Consider the following 21,797-nt stretch of genomic DNA (forward strand, 5'->3'; position numbering starts at 1 on the left):
TAGGGTAAACAGTTATTCAACATATTTTTATTGTATAGGCCTAGTAGGCAATTGGGCATGTTGCTTTAATTTCTGACATAGCCTACGAGTTCATGGCAGCGAATTCACTCTAAATATGGACTAGAAGTATTCCCGTACATTATTACACATTTTGCGTGGTCTAGAAATTTGACCCACGTTTGCGCAGATTTCCCATTCTCATCTCGATTTACGTACGTTGACGGTGTAGTGTTTCCGTAGCCTATGAAATAGCCTACGTAAAGAACGTAGGTCATTCTATCTATTGCTTATTTCAGCCAGAGCAGCATCGCTGGACGTTTTATTATAGTCCGTGGATATCCCACCGATACACCACACCTCTTCTAAAAAGGTAAGATCATCGTAAAAAACAAACAAACAGCAGACTGTAGCTTATACTATGGTGTATAAAGCTCTTAATCATTGCCTTGTTATTTGGATGAAAGGCTAGCTATCGCCCCCGACCCATCGTTGTATTCGCATTTAATCATCGGCCGCACGGAATTAACATCTGGTCATAATATCGCGTGCAAAGCAGAGATATTTTGAGGATGGACTTATTCATAATTGCGTGACATGCTCGAGCTTTATGACAAAAATAAGTGCGGCGAGCCACATGAAATAGCCGCACGCCATGCGCAACCCCCATAATCCGCTAATTTCTATTGACTCCCCCTGTTTTATTTAGAAACCATCAGTATGATACATTACATACTTGATTTTATAAGCGTCACTTTGTTTTGTCTAGACGATCACGCTACAGACTTTCTCAACCAGTGGCTTCATTGGAAACAATGTAAAGTTTTTCATCAACATGCTTGATGGGGGTTATCCTGATAAGATTACTGTACCCTCTAGAGGTTGATGGAAAATACTGCAGCTGTAGTAAACCGTTACTTTATTGTTGATCAGGGGCCTGTGAGAGAGCTGTTTGCCCCCAATAGTTACTTCATTTGGTCAGTGATTTCATCTTATGTTTATTAACAGGCTCTTGCTGTAATGATGAACTTTATTTCCCTTTATATGCAATTTTACAGGGAGTCTGACAGCTGCAGTCATGGTGAGGCTAGACCTGGGAAGTGTAGTCCTCCGAAGGATGAGGCTAGAAGACATAGAGGCGGTCAAAGGTTTGATAAAGGTTGTACTATTATTTAGATCTATCTCATGCATAGAAGAACTGTCATTTTTATTGATCAAGTTTTTTGTTATGCACACAATTAATTTTGTGTGAGTGTACAAGAGTTTTGGTGGTATTTCTTAGGCAATGAATAGTATGTCCTCTAATTCACAGTTTGATTGTCATGCATACTTTCTGGCCTCTCTTGATTCCCATGTCAGGAGGGCTGCGAGGGCACAGAGAACCGGCTGATCCTGCATCTCCTCACTCGCCCTCTGGCGCTCTTCATGTTGGCCGTCCTCTCGTCCATCCTGCGCTGCGTTCTGCACTCCTTCATCCTGGCCTTGGTCATTCCCGTGTTCATCGTCATCATCTACCTCAAGCTCACGCTGCCCCGCTCCACTGGGATCCTGGGAGCACGCCGGCCGTACTGGGACTACGTGGGCAGCACCTACCTGGCGGAGAGAGACTCCGAACTCGAGAACCCCTACTCACGGATGGCCAGGCCCGTAGGGGTCAGAGGCAAAGCCCAGGAGAAGGCTAAGCGGAAGAAGAAGAAGGAGGAAAAAGGAAAAGAGGCCGAGAACCACGACATGGAAGATCTGCAGGACCGAGCGCGAGTGGCAGGGGAGGTGTGGGTGGTGGACTGCGACGGGGAAGTCATCGGCTGCGTGTCCAGGGAGCCGGTGAACCGCTCGGGGGCGACCCGCATCTGCAGGCTAGTGGTGCAGAGCTGGTACCGGAGGGAAGGCCTGGGCAGCCTGCTGGTGCAGTGTCTCACGAACCGGGAGAAGGAGCGGGGCTCCCGGAGGGTCTACGCCCACGTGCCCTTCCCCTCCCGCGTGGGGGAGCTCTTCTTCAGGAAGCTGGGATACCGGCTACAGGGCGAGGTGGCTGACGGGGAGGAAGTGCTGAATAAGGACTTCGAAGAGCCTCAGAAGGGCTGGCTGGGATTCCCTGTCACTAAAGTATTTGTGAAAGACCTATGAGGAGGGTTGGCCGAGGGGGGGCCTGGCTGAAGTTGGTCTTGTAAAGCGGCGGCTAGCTTGCCCGTAGTGCTGTTTTTACACTGAAGTCTTATGGAGAACAGCCCCTAAAGGCCAGTGCTGAGGCTCTCCCACCTCATGGGAAAAACAGCATAAGAAGAGAGAGACAAATAAGAGGGGATGAGAGAAAGCAATTAGAAGGAGGAAGGAAGGAGCCAAGCGCAGACAAGATAATCAACCCCAAAGGCTGCATTTGGAGGCCCACACACACACACATTTGAGCTTGGTACTTTGACCATATGTCTACTAATGGGCACCATGGACACTTATTCCAGTGGTGTGCATGTGTGGTTCTCCAGCCTTTTGCAATGCAAGAAGTCCCATTGGCTGAAGGCAGCAAGCTTGATTATTCTCACGTTGACAGTTAAACACTCTCAATGGGCTGGGATTATCATTTTTTAATGTATTTATTTGATTATTTATCATTTTCTATGGCTGTTGTTATTAAAGTGTGGTGTGTAGTTATTGTTTGCCTATATAATTGAACTTCATGTGTTACACTGGAAAATACATTATGTTACATTTGTTGTTTTTTTGCTAAATAAATATGTTGAAAAAATCTAATTTTTGAAAATTTGAAATGTAAATGAATGGTCATATTAATGAAGAATATTATAGTGTGTTTGTACATCCTGTGGGGTTTAAACAGGTGTGTTAAAATAGCTGTGGTTTCTGTGAGTCGACAGAACTTTCTCCCTCTCTCACTCTTCACAACTTCTGCCACAGTGCACCTGAGTGCATTTCCTGCTATGAGTCTGCAAAACATGAATGACTTCACCTGTTTCATTTGCAAAGACACTGCCATATACAGTAGGATCATGATGTGTGTATCACTGTGGAATTATGTTTATGCATTTGTGCTGGCTGTGATATGCAGTACAAACACACGGCATGCTGCACTAAAGCAGCTCTGCAGGTTACATGTGGGTGTAGACTGGGTTGTAGCTAAAGACATAATCTCTCAAGCTATGCATGTGTGGTTATGTGAGCTACAGCTAGTCGCTCTGACTACTGCGCTGTGGCTGACATGTGTCTTTGAAGTCATCGTGCCCCCAATACAGCGAGAACTGTAAACTAGTGTTTGTTTGTGGGGAAACACTTCGCAAAGATAGCACGCATTACCTGACATGACCGTTAAGTTATAAATGTTATAGGTTAACTTTTAAAAAAATGGAGATTTTTATATTCTGCTGAACAGTTCTTGCATCTATATCAAATACTTTTTGATTCCATTCCATAAAAGAGGGTTTAAAAGTTACTGACTCGACAAATGATTTTGGATGTCCAAAGTGTACAAAGTGTATTTGCATGTAAACACCCACCTCTCCTATATGTTAGCAGAAGTTGTGTCTGACTTTTTCTGCATGATCACCCTTTCTTGAACATCTGCACAAGGACACCCTATCAGCGATGAAGCTATTATTGCCTTCAGGAAACAGATGCAAGACTGAGGCTCTGGAAGAGTAGACATGATATTTGTGAATGTGTTCATGTGTGTCTGCACATGGTGTGCGTGTGTGTGTGTGTGTGTGTGTGTGTGTGTGTGTGTGTGTGTGTGTGTGTGTGTGTGTGTGTGTGTGTGTGTGTGTGTGTGTGTGTGTGTGTGTGTGTGTGTGTGTGTGTGTGTGTGTGTGCGCGCATATGCCACAGGAGGAGAGAGGGCGTCTGTGTGTGTGTGGGAGGGTGGGTTTCGGAAAACGTGACTCGACATTTCCTGTGCCTGCTCCTCCACTTGTTTCTGAAGAGTTAGTGCTCTTTGGTGGTGGGTCCTCAGCCCATCTAGACCCTATGATTGTGTGTGTCTGTGTCTGTGCCTTTGCAGTGAAAGTGATGTGAGACTCAGGTCATCTGTGGTGAAAACCACAGTCATGAGTAACTCTTCCACAATTCCCACAACACACACACACGGTCGTCCATCGCACGTTCAAGCACAACACACCCAGTGTCGGGCTGAGGATCAAAACAGCCAGGTGGCCAGAGTCCAGTTGGAAGGCCAGCGGAACAAGTGGCCAAACTTGTCCGCACTGACCTCTTTGGTCCCATCTCTTCTCCCCTTCTGTTACAGGCTCTGTGAGTCTCCGATCTAGAGCCGCTCAGACTGTGGGATTGCAGTGAGGGAACTGTGAAGCCTGCTTGCGGTTGGAAGGTAAATCAGAGGAGGAGACAGATCCCTTCCAGATGTGTTAAATCAGATTGAAGAGACGCACAGGCACATCACATGCCGCTGTGGTCTAAAGTGAAAAAGACAAAAAAAAGGCTCTGGGAAACGGTGATTTCCCCAACCACAGGGTGCATGAGAGGGTGAGGGAGAGTCATTGGAAGCAGACAGCTGAGTATGGAGGCTCTGTGCGTAAGGGAGTGTGTGAGTGTTTATGTCTGTGTGTCTCACAGTTTGTCTGTAGTGGTTGTGTGTGTGTGTGTCAGAGAGAGAGAGAGAGTGAGTGTGTATGCCAATGAGAAGGAAAAACATTGCAGTGCTCTGCAATAGAATCTCTTATAGCTGGCTGTGACTCAGTGATGCCGTAACACTGGATGCTGGTGGCGAGCTCATCTCTTAGCCGAAGGGGCCCCTCAAGGTCCTTGGTTGGTACACCTCACTCTGTGTTTTGGGGGAATTCCCTGGTCTCCATAATAGCCTGGGTATGGTAGGTGTCAGATCCTGAAGCTTATTTGGGACCCCCCATGGTTTCTCCCACATTTTAGGCCCCTGGTGGGAACTAAACGAGTGGAAAGGCTGAGGGTGGAGGAAAACAAAAGGAGAGGAATAAAACAGAGAGAGTGTGTATGTGGGAGGCTTTCTTCAGTGGGTGTCTTAATCATCAGGGAAAACCAATGTGGTAGGTTCCTTGACTGGGTGCAGGAGGTCTGGAAAATTGTGTCATTTCCATAGTTACGCTGCTGGCAGTTTGCTGACGTACATTTGTAAATAACAGGAATACCGCTCACGTCAAAACTCCCATGGGACTGATTTCTGGTCACTAAGGCCTATTGTCCAAACATGGAATTGTGCACACATTCACATTGTGCAATACTGTGTCTAAAAGCTTTGTAGTTTTTCTTCATTATTAAGAATATATAACAACTAATATATATTAATACAAAGTGGTTGTTATAAAGTAGCCTTATGGGCTACAGATCTGTTACGTATAGCTCAGTGAACATCAAGTGAGCATATGCCTATTGTTGTGGTCTCAACTCACAAACAACAAACACATGAGGGCATAAGAATGAACACCCCTGTTACAGCCGTTAATCAAGTGTTTGATGCGTCATAATTAGTAATGTTAACTCGGTGTGCCTTGCGGTTTTGTTTTGATCTTTGGTGCGTCTTAGCCCCAAAAAGGTTGAGAACTTCTGGTCTAGCATACACTGCAAAACTACTTTTCTATCCATGTGTGATTCTTATATTAAGCTCAAAATCTAGTTGGTATTGTTTAGTATAAAGAGACTTACCTGGCGCTCTCGTAAGATAATTTTGACTTAATTTAATAGGGGTTTGATACATCTTAACATTTTTATCTTAATATAAGAACATTGATCTAACCATTAATGACACTTGGTTAGATACACAGTTTTTGCAGTGTACAGCTAAATAGTAGTAGTCAAAACTAACCAAAATGGGTGAAACATGAAATGTTTCAGTTGAACAGTTGAACGTTACCTGTCAGTCGTGCGGAGAGATAGTCATTGATATTTTCAGATGCTTGTCTCCCCTCCCCCAATTATTTGAAAAACATTCTCTGCCCAACCAGCATTTCAGTTGCTGCACTACATGTCTGTGTTGCAGATAATCTATATGTTTGCTTTGTTCAGCCCACTGCACGCCATCAGTGACTTCTGCATGCTTGGATGCACGACTTTCATCTTTCAAAATGAAAACCAAGTTAGACAGGTGAGTTTTTTTTTAACGTGATGCAGTTATGAAATGCAATGAGAAGAGGCTTATTGTATTGTAACAAAGTTGCATGTCATTTTATGGCTTACCTTTAAGTAAGCCTTTACCTGTTAAGTTCACAATGCCTATTTAGTGAATAAAGCAATAAGATCTTGACTGCCCTATTTAGTGCTTTTGTGCAAATGTTACACAGATGACATCGGTAATGACTTTCTCTGGTTTCAATCAAGATTTCACAACTGAAACCGAGACTCAGACAGAGTATTTGGGTCTCTCTATGTATGCTTATGGTTACTCATTATAATCTGCCTACATGAGTAATGCTGGGGCAGGCTGAGTGATATGATGAAGTTAGACACTTCCAGCGATCACAGTGATGGAGTTTTAAACGGGTCTTTTGCCTTCAGCTGAATCATTTCTTGCGCTTATTCTTAAGACATTTATGGAACTGCACCTGTGTCGTACATCTCTATTTGATTAAAAACTAAAGTTTCGATTTGCTGATAAATGAATTGCGTGGGGTAGTAACAGGAACTACGATTTTTATGTTTTATGTGTATGTGTATAGTCTAGGTGACTAGGCAGACTAGTTTTCTTATTGTCTTGTGTTCCTCGTAATGCATACTTGTTGTCAACTTCTTGCAGTTGATGAAACCATAAACCTCTTTCACTGTACAAAAATACCAAATACAAAAAAACTATTCGAATACATCCTCTGATGATTTCCGACAAAAGTAAAATTGGGTCTTTGAGTGATCACCCAGCAGTCTAAACCTCTGGACTAATGCACTCATTCAATCCATCAGTGTGCTACTGGCCCAGAAGAAGTTCATCTACCAATACAAAAACATGCGGTGGGCTCGCGGTCGCTGTGAGACTTATCTGTGCTTTGTGGTGAAGAGAAGGATTGGACCCAACTCACTGTCCTTTGATTTCGGGCACATGCGCAATCGCACCGGCTGTCACGTGGAGGTAAGTGATGGAGCGCTCCATGCTGAGGAGACTGAACCAAGAACCAGGAAAATGCAGAAATGTTTTGTATAGCATTTAACTATTTGGCTTTTGTCATATTAGTGTAATAACTATTTGTCATTTACTCTATTTTTCTGAAATGTATCTTGATAAATCAAACAAAACCAACTGTATCCAGGTTCTGTTTCTGCGACACCTGGGTTGGCTGTGCCCAGGCCTATGGGATATTGGTCCGGGTGGAGTGAGGCTATGCTACTCCGTCACCTGGTTCTGTTCCTGGTCACCATGCTCGGACTGCGCCCGCCGCCTGTCCAACCTCCTGTCACAGATGCCAAACTTGCGGCTGCGGATCTTCATCTCACGCCTCTACTTCTGTGATCTGGAAGACAGCAGGGAGAGAGAAGGGCTCAGGGAGTTGAAGAGAGCAGGGGTGAAACTGTCCATTATGACTTTCAAAGGTATGACAACATAACTTAGAAATGAACCCAGAAATGAATGACACAGTCACACAATATGCTCTCTGCTGCAGTAGGTTTTTGACCAGAGTGCAAGTTTGTGTTTGCTGAGTTCATTACGGTTCTCAACTTTTCTCTCTCCTCAGACTATTTCTACTGTTGGCAAACATTTGTGGCTTGCAATGCAAGAGCCTTTAAGGCTTGGGATGGACTCCACCAGAACTCTGTGAGACTGTCCAGGAAACTGTACCGCATCCTCATGGTATTATTTGACACAATTTTGAGAAAGACAAAATATGTATATTTATAGCAAAAGACAAAATATGTATAATTGGTTACACTTTACTTGACAGTATCGACATAAGAGTGACATGACATTGTCATGATCGACAAGTCATAAACGTTTATGACATAACGCTTCTGTCATTAAGTGTCATTTGTTTTTTGTCATAACAAGTTAGGGTTAGGGTTGGGGTTAGGGTTCATGTGTCATGACAGTGTCATGTCACTCTTATGTCGTATATTTATGTACACATTAAAGGAACCGTAGATAAGATTGTGGCCAAAACTGGTACTGCAATCACTTTCAAATTACTGTAGAGCGGTGCATCCCCTCCCCCTCCCCCCTGCCTGGCAGAGCTGGCAATCAGGATGTCGAAACACTACTGACTTCGTGATTAGTAGATTGGTGGAGGGTGGCGCATCAGGCCAACACACAACATGACAACATCAACATCAGTTGAGGGCTGCAACTTCACTTTTTAAATGACAATATCCTGGCCGGACTACTGTTGTACAACTGTACAGTGATATAAGTATTTAAAATGAACATGATTTCTTAATGTCTAGTGACATATCAAGGCCTTTTTATGATTAATTGAAATGCAGTTCTTACATACGGTTCCTTTAAGTTGTATTAACTTGTATTCAACAGCAATGGCAACTCTCTGACCATTAACTTTGGTGTTCCTATTCCAGCCTACTGAGACTGAAGACCTGAGAGATGCGTTTACGCTGCTCGGACTGTGACACCCATCCTCTTCTGTGCTGAATATGAAGATGCATTCTGAAAATTGTTGCTATAGCAAAGTAGCCTACTGGTGCTAATCCTGAGACTTGAATTTTATCACATGCACATATGTATAGCATTTTGCCATTTATAGTTACCCGATAGGTAACTTTTTATATGAAAATCTGTGACTGTTTTTACTGAGAGCAAAATTAAATAAAATACACTGGTATGATGCACAGTGATCACCTATAACAATCAAACAATAACAATCATACAATCAGGGGGTGGGTGTGGGGGGAATTCAATTTAATGTTGTTCGTGATTTTGAGCATAACAATGTATTGTTTTGTTTGATAATAAAAACAGTGAATTAAACAAAAAAACAAAACAATCATGCAATCATTTAGGTGTAGCCTATACTGTGTGTACACAGACAGCCTTAGTAAGTAAACTAAACCCATAAATGTCAATATGACAATTGAGTGAAACTGAGAATGGTGATACAAATTACAAGTCGATATGTGTCAAAGCTGAATCCCAATGTGAGCATCAGGTCTGTTGGCAGAAACAGAGAGGCTGTGATCTGTTTTTAGAGTTTTTATGTTAAGTTTCCCAACCGAAAACGGTATAGTCTTGCCTCTGTGCTACAGGTATCTGTCTATTGTCCCTTGGAGATCAATAAAGCATCTATCTATCTATCTATCTACAGTGATGATACCTGACAGAGCTCTGAAACAACTGCCTGAATTCTCTCTCCTGGAATTTACGAGCAACACTTTCGTGTTGACCAAAAAACACTATTAGCTGCCAATTGAAAAGATTCATCAAATAATTTGTATGCTGTCACAGTATGGGCCTAATTTGAATGATGAACTTGAACTAACTTGAATGAAGTCTTAGGTCTAACCAAAGCTAATTTAACAACTAGGCAAAATCAGTTTGCTATTGTAACACCATGGGCAAGACTTTAGCTGTAAGCATTGCTATTGTAACACCATGGGCAAGACTTTAGCTGTAAACATTGCTAATGTACCATGGTCCATGGGACTTTAGCTGTAAACACTGATGAGTCAGCAATTCTACCACATGCCACACCATAGCTTGGTCATGTCTGATAATTTTGTTTGTTGATAGACTTTGCATTTCCATTTAAATTAGGGCCCCATGTTTAGGTTATACTGTAATGATCATGGGTTAAAGCAGCACTGTGCAAAGTTCAGGATAAAACTGGCAAGCTATAGCTAAAAGGCGTGATAAACCTTACAAACAGCACCCTGAGTCTTGAGGCTCTTACAGAAGCTTGCTAACATGGTGTCTTTAGGTGTCAGCAATGTGAAAGGTTTTCATTCATTTCTGCGATTTGTTCCAACCTGGAACATAGAATTATTTAGTGTATCCTGCTGATGGCTGGTGGGAATGACATGTTTATCTGTCCTTCACATGGCACTTTCAAAATGAATTTGAAGTTGAGCTGCCTAAAATCATACCTAATTGTTGCACAATCTTCATGAAAGATTAAGCTCACCCCTGTCTGACGCATGTTGCATTTTACATTGTGGTAGACGGTGGTGCAATCCTATCTGATGAAAGGACCTTGACGTTTACCCACATCTGCACCATTTATCGATCAACATCATCTTGATTCATGAGCATTTGTTTTTTTGTGTCAGTTTCTAAGAATATATGTCATTTCATTGTCTCAGCTCACGTGGTAGCCTAGCATTACTATTAGCTGTTCAGTGAAGATGGCTAATTGTGCAAAGAGACCTCAATTTGCTTTCTAGTGAGTATTGTTGGCTAGCAGTGCCAGGCTAGATGTGATGATTAATTAACCTAATGCAAAAACTTGCCCCCCAAAATAAACTTTTAATGTAAATTGACCATGATACACGCTCATTTTCTATTTGGTGACTGAGCCACTGGATTTCAACTGGATGTGAGAGGCAAATTAAATTAAAATGACATATAGATGAGTTTGTGAGGCTTGGCCTGAGGGTGTGAAGTTGTACAAATTTTGATTAAACTAACACAAAGTAACAAATTTCTCTTTTAAAGTGTTCATTCATGTTTGGCTTCATCAACAATTTCAATTGGCTGTGTCAGGCGAACAATTTCAGTCAAGAATCTGAGTGATAAGTTTTCTTTTGTTTTAAGTCTATTTTTTTGTTTTGTTTAGATAAGACAGTGAAAATCTACCAGAAGTAAGCGGGAAAGAGAGATGGGGTGGGATCGAGAAATTATCGCAGGTCAGAGTTGAGCCTATCCCTATGGGTAATTGGACCTGGTGGATGCAATGCCCCCCAATTGATAACTTTTCTGAGGGTTAGTCTAAAGATCATCTTAGATCACCAAATTTCATGAAGATAGGATATAGCAGATAGCAGAGGAAATAGAAGAATTTTCAGAAAAAGTACAGTACAGACACATACTAGAGAGCAGCTATTTAAAACTTGATGCTCCTGATCTGGCTGAGCACATGATGATTGCCCATGATGATTGGGTTAGGGGATGTACAATTGCAAGTGAAGTGCAAAATGTTGGCAGGGTAAGTGTAACATTCACAGAAGCAATAGTATATGTTGAGTTTCTGCTATATCTTCATAATGGATTCCCCCCTCAACTCCCTTTTTCTCATCTCTACAGTCCTCTTCATGGACTATTCTGTAATGCCCCCTTTTCACACATCTGTTTATCCACAGATTTTAAAATAGATCCAAATTTAGATTTATTTTATTTATGCAGTTTAATAATAATAAGTATGTGTAATTTAATACAATTACATTTTCATATGTTTTTCATTATCATGTGTGTAAAGTTATGACACAACAGTGTAAGTGTTTCTGGTGTAGCAGTCATTTTCATTTGGATTTTTTGCTCATTCCCAGGAGAGGCTGACTGACATCTTCAATTGGTTCCATGCATGTCTGGGAGGGGTTTCTTGGTTTTGCAAGAATGTCTCACTGAACCATGAACCTCATGGACTACTGAAATGACGTGTTTTGACCAAATAAATAGACAAAGGTTAAGGTATGCCAATTTTGTTTTTCAGTTGTACGCTAAGCATCTCAGACAGTTCCTCACCGCTGTTTAGATCTGGGGGAAACCACGGTTGTGCCTTTGCATCCCATGAGGTGTTGAGCGCCCTCTGTAGGCTACATTTGTTAGTGTTCCAGTCTGTGTTTTTACATATGCAGTCCGTAACTGTTAGAAGAGCTTCTAAAGACTTCAGAGTTTGATTCTGCAAGGCAATGTTGACTTTTACATTGATTACACTGATTACATACATAGAAGCACTGTTAAGTACTGAAGAGGTTAAAGATCTAACTGATCATATTAATTCTGAATGTTATAATAATAACTATAGCCTGAAGTGCTGTGTGTGTGTGTGTGTGTGTGTGTGTGTGTGTGTGTGTGTGTGTGTGTGTGTGTGTGTGTGCGCGCGTGCCTGTGTGCGTGCCTGTGTGTTTGTGTGTGGATGTTTGTGTGTGGATGTGTGTTTGTGTGTGGGCGAGTGTGGGTGGAGGCCAGTAGGTCTAATGTTGTTGTGAGTTTGGTGGTGGGAGAAGTGTGTACAGAGGTGGAGATCTCAAAATAGCGTTATTAGCCGAGGTGAAAGGTTCACAGCGGTTTCCCCAGAGCTTAATCATGGCTGAAGAACAGTGCGACATGATTAGAATTCTCCCCCAAAGCACAATAGCTGGTCTGTGTTCATCTGTTCAACAACACTCTTTACTCACTGTCCCTACCGTAAGTCGTGTTTCTCAGCAAACCCTGGGAGGACCCGTGCAGGGATGAGTGGTCTGGAGTGTCCTTGTTTGTGTATCACTCATATTCACATGAAGGAGCACACTGTATGTATCGTTCTGGTAAACATTTTAGTCGCTTCACTCTGCGTCATGACAGAAGCGTTCATTGTGCTTCGAGATGGGATATTCTCGCTCCTCCACATATTTAGAACACACTAATACACACACTGACCAGAGCAATATATAGTCTTCTCTTTCCATGCACTCTTTGACCTTTTGGTATGTCACACAGGCATGTCTTTATACACTGAACTGTTCCAGTCCTATCATAATACTATGGAATACTATTTGGGATTTTGGGAAACCTTGAACATCAGCCCAAATCCCCTTTTGACACACATGAGAGGATAAATGTTTGCGGTGTGATCGGAGATTATACATTCATTTTCAAAAGTTATAAATGTGCATATTGCTATTACTTGTGCTGAATGTGTTCAGGTTTTATAGTTACAGTAATTTCTTGTGGCTGTGAGCTGCTCTGAAAACCTCAGTCAGCCTCTAATGATCAGTGTTTACATCACCACACATAATATACACTGAGATATACACCTGAGCTCACCTGACATATACACCTGTGTGTGTGTGGGGTAAGACAAAGACATTCAAAGACATTTTGGACAAAGAACAAAGACAGTTGGAGGCATGTTTTTCTATTTTAATTTATTTTACTCACCTGTCTCATCTTAGTGATGCAGATTGGTGTGTGGAGATGCATAGATATAATGTAAAAAAAAAGAGTTTTTGCAAAAAACTCTACATATGTAGGTATATGCAATCAACAGTGAGACACTTCAACATTCAGTATCGTAACAAAGTGCACTGTTGTTGTCAGTGTAAACATGAGAACATCATCTAAATAATAAAGTGATCCCTCGCAAGTGGTTATTATTTAAAAACAGACAAATAAACCAACAAGCAAACAATAAAAGTGAGATAAAGGATTATAAAATTGTTTTGTGGGTCAGTTTAGATTTGTTGGAATGTTCTAAGGAAACAATAGCTGAGCTTTCATCCAACTTTTAGTGAATTTGAGATCATTTGAATAGAAAAACCTGACCGCAAATGCTTGTCGTGTGAGTCAAATAATAAATCAATTCATTAGAGGGATGTGGATAAACTCCCGATTCACATTTGGCACAATGTGCTAATGTTATGAAAATGGGTTTATTTGCTTAAAATTTTTCAGTGGTTGCTGTTAAAGTTGCCCGTACAATCTTACATATTGATGGTACAGCCTCTAGGAAGTCCCCTTTTTTGATTAGGTGAGTGTCCATTTTTACTTTTAACACAGTATATGGAAATACACACAGACTTACATTTTGTCTGGTGGAATTTTCATGAATGTGCTTAAAATATGTAAACCAGTTGGATGGAAACCCAGCTAGTAACAGTAACTAAGCTGGAGCTTTTGAGATTTGTTGTTCAGCCCTTCCTTTTCTTCATCTCTCTCACTCTTCTCTCTCTCTCTCTCTCTCTCTCTCTCTCTCTCTCTCCATGGTGTCACCTCCTCTTGATTAAGCCTTGTTTGCCCAGGTTTTTGGGTTTCCACGACGACAGCGTTTTTTAGTTGACCTCGTGAGTCTCTTGGGCCAGCCAGATTTCTCCCTGCAAAGCTCCGCTGTTAGAGAGAGAGAGAGAGAGAGAGTGAGAGAGAGAGAGACACACACAGAGGGAGTATAGGGAAAGGCAGTGAAATGGACAGGGGGGTTACTGGTTCAGCTCAGTCATCTGTTGCTTTATTATCAGAATATAACAGAGACTCACTCACCCTTGAGCAGTTCATCCTGTTGGCAGACCGTGCGCACACAGATCTCTTTGTTGATCACATAGACTCGAGGGAGGCTGACAGAAATGGATACGGGCACAATGAACTCATGGGACAAATACAGCTGAGGAGTGCAACTGAAAAACAGAATGTTGTCCACCATGTGCTTCTGTTGTAACTACCTGTAAAGGCACAGAGAGTGGATGCATCTCTTGATGGGCCGGTGGACTGAGTACATCCTGGTACAGGGGTACATCTCCTCCCTGCAGTCTAGCAGAGGGAAGCAGACAACAAAGACATTACATGTGCCAATGAACTCATCATGGTCACATGTTTGATTTTTATTGTGTGGTTTCGTTTCCTTGCTGTAGCTTGAGGTTTCCAATAAATATGACCACTAAATGCTATGCATTTCACTTCCTCACTCACACTCTCTGCCTTAGACACACAGCATCCGTGACACACACTCACTCACCAGATGGTAGGTCCGGGACATTTGTAGGGCCCACTGCCACAACACACAAATACAACATGTTGGAAACAACATTACGCCCTGACTCTGCTCAGTTAGACTGAGCGTCTGTATACACCAGACTATCAATCCCATGATTTAAAACTTGTAAACAAAACAGACGTGCTTATGCAGTGACGCAACTTTACCAGTTTGTTGGGCACGGACAACTGCAACTTGCGCTGTGGGAAAAAGACAATTAAAGGTTTATGTGATGAGGAAAGTAAAAACGTTGTCACAATACCGTAATTAACATAATGATTGTTTTAGTCTTTGGGTTACCATGGAGACAGCACAGCAACAAGATGATTGGGTAGCTGCCCATCTCTCAGATATGCAGCCAACCAAACTTTATGATCTGTACAACACAAGAGGTAACCAAGTCACTTTGAGGACTTAAAATATCTGTCCCTCTCACTCACACACACACACACACACACACACACACACACTGAAACAAATTAGGCAAGCATAGCCTAATCATTCTCTCTTTTCCATGACTTATAATTTGGCAGTGCTGAGATTTGACCCTAGCCAACTGTCTTTCTACAGTTGAAACTGGTAATTTGTGCACAAACCTTCTATTTCAGTAACTGTATACTGTACGTGCATGTATTTCCTCCTGCAGTCAAACCTCCTCCCCTACAGTATGCTGTTTCTTACGCCATTCTGTACTTTATTCTCCACTGACATATTCCTGAGCATGTTCTGTTATTCTGGAGTCCAAGACATGAGTTCATGCAAAAGAATGTGTTTTCATGAGAAGTGCGCACTCTGCCCCCCACCCCCCCACCCTTCTCAACTTTTCTCTGCTCCTCTTGTTCTCACAGTCAAACACACAGAAGGTTCTCTGGCTGGTCAATATTACAGTATTGTGTACAGTATTTCACTTCCTGCCCAGTCCAGACATTGAATTAAATTAAGTTACAAGACGTTAAACAGTTGCACACGCCCATGCCTGCACATGCATCTCATTCACTGCAGCACAAAAAAGCTTGGCAGCAATGGATGCAAATGGATACAAAAAAAGCAATGGATGCATGCTTTTCTCCCGCATCACAGTAACCAGTGCTCTTTAAATATGTAATTTTTATCCAATCTGAGTTAGACTCGTTGCTTTTTGTCCTCCAAATGCATCTTGTCTAGTAGGTACCAAGCACTGGCTAACTTTTCTTCCTGCTAGTATGCCTTTGAAAGGGTTCCTTCATTCCTTATTCATCTCCTTTGCATTTCATCATGCTTTTATGCATCAACACATGCACTAGTACAGATCTGACGTAAACAGTAGAATGCCATTAAAACTGTTCACATACTCACAACTGTTCTCTCTCCACTGGCCCTCTCTCCTTTTGTTTTCTGAATCTTTTGTCTTTTCTCTTCCCCCTCTTTCCTTCTCCTCCTTCCTCCTCTCCCTCCCTTCTCCTCTTCTGTTTCTCTTCTACACTCCCTCCCATTAAACTCCCCCTTCCTCCCCCTCTCCCCAGATCAGTCTGCTCCATGATTTAAGAGTAGGGACTCCAGACGTGCTCTAATTCTTCTGGGGAATATGTTTAAGAATGCGGCTCTCGCTCCAATCTGGGGATTCTTAGGAGCTGCGCTGCTGCTGTGGTTTCACTTTTCAAACTAACTGATATATTTCAAGTTTTTAGGGTTTGCCTGTTCATGTGTGGAATGTTCACATTTAAAAAGAAACAGTCATATTTAAAAACAGAATCCATAATCCTTCGCTGCAGTTATGACTACCCCAAACATTTGTTTAACATTTGTACAAATCCTCCATCAATCAGGCATGTTGCTTACATTCTTTCCCACAGCATTAGATTCCAACTCTCTGTCTAAGTGCCATTCAAGTAGTGTACACAAATGATGCCCAGCAGTTGTACAGCAATTGAACTGAAGCTTTTAAGCCCTTGTAAATCTGCAGTGTGGGGAGACGGGTGCAATGCCAAGCAGAGGAGAGACCGAAGGTCATTTCCAAGACCACCAGGGGGAGACTGTGTGTCAATGATGGGAGACTCTGAAGGGTAATTGTCTCACCCCGAGCAGGTGGTTCTGTGCTTAAATCTTCTCATGCGGTAGGTGACGATTGAGGAGAATGCGAGCTATATTACGCTTTCCCAGTTACCTTAAAAGGTGCGCTGAGCGCCTGTGTCATCTCCCTGTGCCAGGGCACACTGACTAAGCATGTCGCCCGCTGTCTCTGGCTCCCTCTCCTGTGGCACTCTCCTTTGTCCGACACGTGCAAAACGGCGAACCTTATTGATATAAATGACAGCGCAGACAGAGCCAACAGGGGAAGTGACTAACTTGATACCACGGAAAAAAAACAAAGCTTTGAATAGAGATCAAGTCCCACACTTCAAACTGAACAGTGAGAACAAAAGAGGGCGATCTTTTCTTAGCTGTCATCTGTGGCATGTGCATGTCACCCCTCTGTCTCTCTTTCATGTGGACCTCTCTTTGATCGAAAGAGGGGAATGGAGCGGAGGAGGGGGAACCCGAGTCCCTGATTCTCATAGTGAATTTGTCAAATATAAATATTGTCAGGCATGCCCATGGAGTCACAGACAAGAAGTGACATTTGGAGGGCAGGGCACTCAGGTGGCAGTTCAAAGGGGCCCTCACTCATCACGGACTTGACATAACGAGGTTAGAAAGCCCTGCTGCAGGGAGAGGAGCGGGTGGCCTAACAAGGTCGACAAGGTAAGCAGTGGGACGGAACTGATGACATCCTGAGTAATGGAGATCCGGAGAGAGAGTTGGCGTGAACTGAGCTCCCCAAAACCAGCGCGGATCACGAGCCAGAGGGTCCAGGCCAGAACATGTTGACCCAAGCCCATTGCTTTCGTCAGCAGAGAGAGGAGGAGAGAGAGTCGTGCAGGAGAGCTGACCTGTGCTGATGAGGATGAGAAACAGACTGGACAGACTCCCACACGTCCCCATTTGGCTGGAGAGTGAGGGATGGGGTGGCTGTTATGGAGAGGGAGAGATAAAGATTAATGTAAGAAGTCTGAGAGCTTGAGTCATGGGGGGGGGGGGATTGGGGGGGTGAATAAATGCCAACTCATAAACACTGGATAACTGCCAGACATGTTTATTAGTCAGGGCATAGTTTCCCTTACTGCCCAGCCCTCTGCTGTCCAGTGCTGGCCAGGAGGTTACCCCAGCATTCCCTAGAAGCTTCCAGAGATGCCTCCAGCTGTACTGCTCCAGTCAACTTACATATGGTACCTGGCTCCTGTACGTCAAAGCGTACGTGCATCAGAGGCTTGTGTTTCACGCCTTTGCTCCCAAACCTCTTTCATACACACACATGCACACACACGCACACACACACACACACACACACACACACACACACACACACACACACACACACACACACACACACACACACACGCGCACGCATCACACACACACACGCACACACACACACACACACACACACACATACACACACACACACACACACACACACACACACACACACACACACACACAGTTTGTACACTCTCATTGTTCATATTCATGTCACTGTGCATGAGTTCGTCTGAATCTAGATCAAACTATCAAGTTACAGATTGCTTGTCAGTCCTCCAGTTGTAAAAGAGTTAATTTGGGACTTTTAAAGATCTCACAGCTGCCTGCCATTCAGACTCTGATATGATTAAACTGTCCAGATCTTAATAAGGAGCAGATATCATGTGCCTGACTCAAGCCATCAGACTGGACCGTCCGGCGACCCATCATCTCAGTACCTTGCCTGCATGTGATTGGGGGTATCAGCTTTCTGCTGCTAGGAATGTTTTATATGCTCCAGCCGTTGTGTAGTGTACATTTATCTCTGCATCCACTGCAATTCTAATCAACCTGCAGAATTTCCCCTGTATGACTGATGTCCACATAATGTCCTCACCAGTCTATTGTGTTCTTGCTGTTTCTTTGAACGTGGCCATGCCACCACACATATGCAGAAGTTCCACCACATATTTGGGCCTGTTTATGTTTGTGTGTTACATGTGTTTTGGGTAATCTGATCACAAGTGGTCAGCCGGGACACATTGCTGTTTAAACATGTAATCAAGGTGTCCAGCCAGAGAAGCTGCTGACCTAGATTCTGCAATTGCCAACATCGCATTTGTGAGAAGCATTTCAAAAACACATGTAAGGATATTTCTCCAACTTCTTTTTTATCAGGAAGATTTATTTAATATGCTATATAATGCATTATATGAAAATGTATTTGCATGGTTTATTCCTCACTCCATCTAGAATGATGATATCTGTGATGTGATGGAAGAAATAAATTGTGGCGGAAAAGACTGTGTGGTGGAAATTACTGATTACTGATTAATTAGTTGGTTTAAATAAACAAATTTAAGATAAAAATGCTTACCTATGATATGTATGTTTTTTCTACTATATTTATAGTAGGGCAAGTAAATTGCTTTCTAGCGTAGGCAATGACAATTACACCACGACCTGTCTTTCTTATCACCATGTAGTCATGGTGGAAATGACTGTGGTGGGAAATAGCATTTTGCCTTTCTCTTCCCTCTAAAATCTCACCCTGCCAAATACACAATGTGAAATTGCATTTGTCCAGCTGCCTTTCCACTCACATGAAATATGACGCCAATAAACACAATTTCATTTGAACTTACCTTTACCTTGATCTTCTATTTTTTATCACCTATGGTCACTCTTTGTCTAGCCATGTAAGCCCATTTGGAGTGGCTATTGCTATGGTCACTAAACCATAAACAAACCTAAAACAATGAGGATTGTATTTTGCCAAAATGAACCCAAGGGACAGAGCTTCTATTTATGAAAAAGAACATGTGAATAAATATTGCAATATAATAATATATAAACATATAATTGAAATAGGCATAATTATATAATTTGTACATGAATTTTACATTATGTGAATATTAACTTTGAAATGAAGCCAGGTTAAAGATCCAATGTCTGGCTTAGGGACAAAGGCAATATTGTAACAACCATGAATAAAAAGCATCATATTATATGATAAAAAAAAAACAATGATTGAGCCATTGCAATTTTTTATAATTTCCCTGTAGTGTGAAGTAAGTGTGACAAAAAAATAAATAATGTTTTTTCTTTTTTCTTCCTGAGACAAGAAGTGATATATTTGGACTGTAAATGGTGTCTTTGTTCCAACCATTCAACAAACCTGAATCTAATTAGCACAACTCGTCAGCCAAGTAGATCAATCTAATTTGTGAAATCAGAACCAACACATTGTAGTCTTCCACCTCTGCACATGAAACCCCATAAAAATCCATAACGAAATCTAAATGTATTGCCTTAAATTGTTTCAATCCAATGAGTTCAGGTAATTTTAGCGTTTATGTGACTACTTTGGCGCACATGCTTTAATTCAGACTTGATAGCAGGTTTCAGTTCCGTTTGCATTGTATAAATGAGTGAAATTTTAATCTGATCTCAGGTTACAGCACAAATGAGTTTTATGACTGGCAGCAGTAGCAAGTGCAAGGCTCTGGACCGTATATTTGGCAAAGGCTGAATCTCATAAAAAAGGGTCCAGAGTCATGCCTTTCAATGCTCGTCGCCTGGCATCAGTGGCTGAATATGAGATACTATAATGTGGATTTGCATCCCAAGTGTAGACATGCCGCTCTGTAATTAAATTCTAGAGCAGTTGTAATGTTAGTAGCTAGTGATTCGGTTGATAGGATTGCTTGCTAAGTTCCCCATGTCCCTGGGCCTCACCCCACTGTCACTGAGTGTGTCTGTCTTTCATGCTGTCCATTCATCTCCGTCTGTGTCAGTTCGTTGTCCTGTCCGTCCCTCTGCCTATCTGCCAGAGCTTGCTCTGGATTTATGTCTGCTTCAGCATCTTAGCTTGGCACTCTCCTGTTTTTCCCCTGCATCTGTTTCCATTTGTCAGATGATTGTGCAGTTGTCCTGACAAGTGGACTAATACTCATGCTCCCTCCTGCAGTGGCCAATTGCACATGCAAACACAAACACATACAAACACACACATAGTTCACACACACACAGAGAGAGAAAGAGAGAGAGAGAGAGAGACCCACGCATACAACTGTGTCCACGCATACAGCGACTCTTGTTTCCTCGTTTCCTAGAAGCAGAGCACCAAACAACAATAACTGGATGGGATCAAAAGGGGGTGGGGTGCCTTGTGCCAGGGGAGGGGGATCAGTGAAAGTGTTACAGGCCATGCAAACATACCACATGCACAAGGCACACTCAGCACATGAACACACAGCTGCTTATATCAAAGGGACTGGAGATTAGAGAGAGAGAGAGAGAGAGAGTAGGGAGTGGAGAGAGAGAGAGAGAGAGAGAGAGAGAGAGAGAGAGATTGGAGGGAGGGAGTGGCAAGACAAAAAGGGGCCAGGGAGTGTGTGTGTGGGGGGGGTAGAGAGTGAGAAAGATGGAGAGACAAAGAGAGAGAATGAAAGGGAAAACAAGGTGGTGGGAGGGCAAAATATTATGACTGGGTTTGATGTTGATCAGATCTACTAATACAGGATTGCTTGGGTATTGCTGCTTAGTGTGGGCCAGAGAGAGAGAGAGAGAGAGAGAGAGAGAGAGAGAGGAGAGGCCATGGAGAGGACAGGAAGGTGTTGATGTGTGGGACAGAGCAAATAGATGAAGGGAGCTATTTATAAACCCACCCAGAGTGCTGGCCTAGCATGGGCCTCATAGTGAGAGGAGTTAGAGGGGAGGACAGTTTATACCAGCTTCAGAAATGACAGACTACTGAATGAGGTGCAGGTAGAGAAGTTGAGAAAAAAAGGTAGACTTATTTGCTTCAAAAAGTGTTGGCTATGCTATGGAGCAATTATTGCTAAAATCTATTCAAACTAAACTTGCACCTCAGAAGTAGCTTTTTGCGCAAGAGAAGTGCCACCCATATATCTATAATATAATGTAATATGATTGTTGTGATTGTAATATGATATAATGTAATATGATTATATGATTGTAATATGATGTACTGATAATTAATGCCAAATGTAAAGGGTGCTTGTGAACAATAAAGGAAAGAGTGGTCATGTCTAGTAAATAAATGAAAATATGTTTATTTCATTAAAGTATTAAAAAACAACAACCACATATACACAAGATTCTCCCATAAGCAAATTACCTATAGCCAAACAACTTCTCTCTGAGGTAGAGATAAAG

The 21,797-nt window shown here is 42.4% G+C and overlaps 3 protein-coding genes across 4 annotated transcripts; 2 read left to right on the forward strand and 1 right to left on the reverse strand.

Annotated features, from left to right (window-relative positions):
* Window positions 1-269: 269 nt before the first annotated feature.
* Window positions 270-2,124, forward strand: nat14 (N-acetyltransferase 14 (GCN5-related, putative)). The gene is made up of 3 exons (XM_048261199.1): window positions 270-370; window positions 1,056-1,156; window positions 1,357-2,124. Exons 2-3 carry the CDS (start codon window positions 1,076-1,078, stop codon window positions 2,122-2,124), a joined length of 849 nt encoding a protein of 282 aa, XP_048117156.1. The 5' UTR covers window positions 270-370; window positions 1,056-1,075.
* A 3,929-nt stretch (window positions 2,125-6,053) lies between these two features.
* Window positions 6,054-8,532, forward strand: aicda (activation-induced cytidine deaminase). Its single transcript, XM_048261737.1, has 5 exons — window positions 6,054-6,073; window positions 6,883-7,048; window positions 7,227-7,506; window positions 7,650-7,765; window positions 8,482-8,532. Exons 1-5 carry the CDS (start codon window positions 6,054-6,056, stop codon window positions 8,530-8,532), a joined length of 633 nt encoding a protein of 210 aa, XP_048117694.1.
* Window positions 8,533-12,972: 4,440 nt separating this feature from the next.
* On the reverse strand, window positions 12,973-15,976 carry mfap5 (microfibril associated protein 5). Of its 2 annotated transcripts, none has more exons than XM_048260874.1 (7): window positions 15,911-15,976; window positions 14,880-14,955; window positions 14,747-14,779; window positions 14,562-14,594; window positions 14,269-14,356; window positions 14,090-14,163; window positions 12,973-13,939 (listed from the first exon to the last, which is right to left on the reverse strand). In XM_048260874.1, the coding sequence occupies exons 2-7, from the start codon at window positions 14,920-14,922 to the stop codon at window positions 13,836-13,838; spliced, it is 375 nt and encodes a 124-aa protein (XP_048116831.1). In that variant the 5' UTR covers window positions 14,923-14,955; window positions 15,911-15,976; the 3' UTR covers window positions 12,973-13,835. The 2 variants fall into 2 exon arrangements, with proteins under 2 accessions (XP_048116831.1, XP_048116832.1); XM_048260875.1 differs by having other exon boundaries at window positions 15,915-15,974.
* Between the last annotated feature and the right edge of the window lie 5,821 nt (window positions 15,977-21,797).

The sequence above is a fragment of the Alosa alosa genome, chromosome 13, assembly GCF_017589495.1.
Source record: "Alosa alosa isolate M-15738 ecotype Scorff River chromosome 13, AALO_Geno_1.1, whole genome shotgun sequence".
NCBI classification, from domain to species: domain Eukaryota; kingdom Metazoa; phylum Chordata; class Actinopteri; order Clupeiformes; family Clupeidae; genus Alosa; species Alosa alosa.

Bases quoted from the DNA above. Each gene is read 5' to 3' on its own strand.
- nat14 (XM_048261199.1), top strand. From the start codon at position 1,076: ATGGTGAGGCTAGACCTGGGAAGTGTAGTCCTCCGAAGGATGAGGCTA. The intron at 1,157-1,356 runs GTTGTACTATTA...TTCCCATGTCAG, and splicing joins CGGTCAAAGGTTTGATAAAG to GAGGGCTGCGAGGGCACAGA.
- mfap5 (XM_048260874.1), bottom strand. From the start codon at position 14,922: ATGGGCAGCTACCCAATCATCTTGTTGCTGTGCTGTCTCCATG. The intron at 14,595-14,746 runs GTAAAGTTGCGT...GTGTTGTGGCAG, and splicing joins TGTCCGTGCCCAACAAACTG to TGGGCCCTACAAATGTCCCG. The intron at 13,940-14,089 runs GTGAGTGAGTCT...TCTCTCTAACAG, and splicing joins ACAGGATGAACTGCTCAAGG to CGGAGCTTTGCAGGGAGAAA.
- aicda (XM_048261737.1), top strand. From the start codon at position 6,054: ATGAAAACCAAGTTAGACAG. The intron at 6,074-6,882 runs GTGAGTTTTTTT...TCAATCCATCAG, and splicing joins ATGAAAACCAAGTTAGACAG to TGTGCTACTGGCCCAGAAGA. The intron at 7,049-7,226 runs GTAAGTGATGGA...AACTGTATCCAG, and splicing joins GCACCGGCTGTCACGTGGAG to GTTCTGTTTCTGCGACACCT.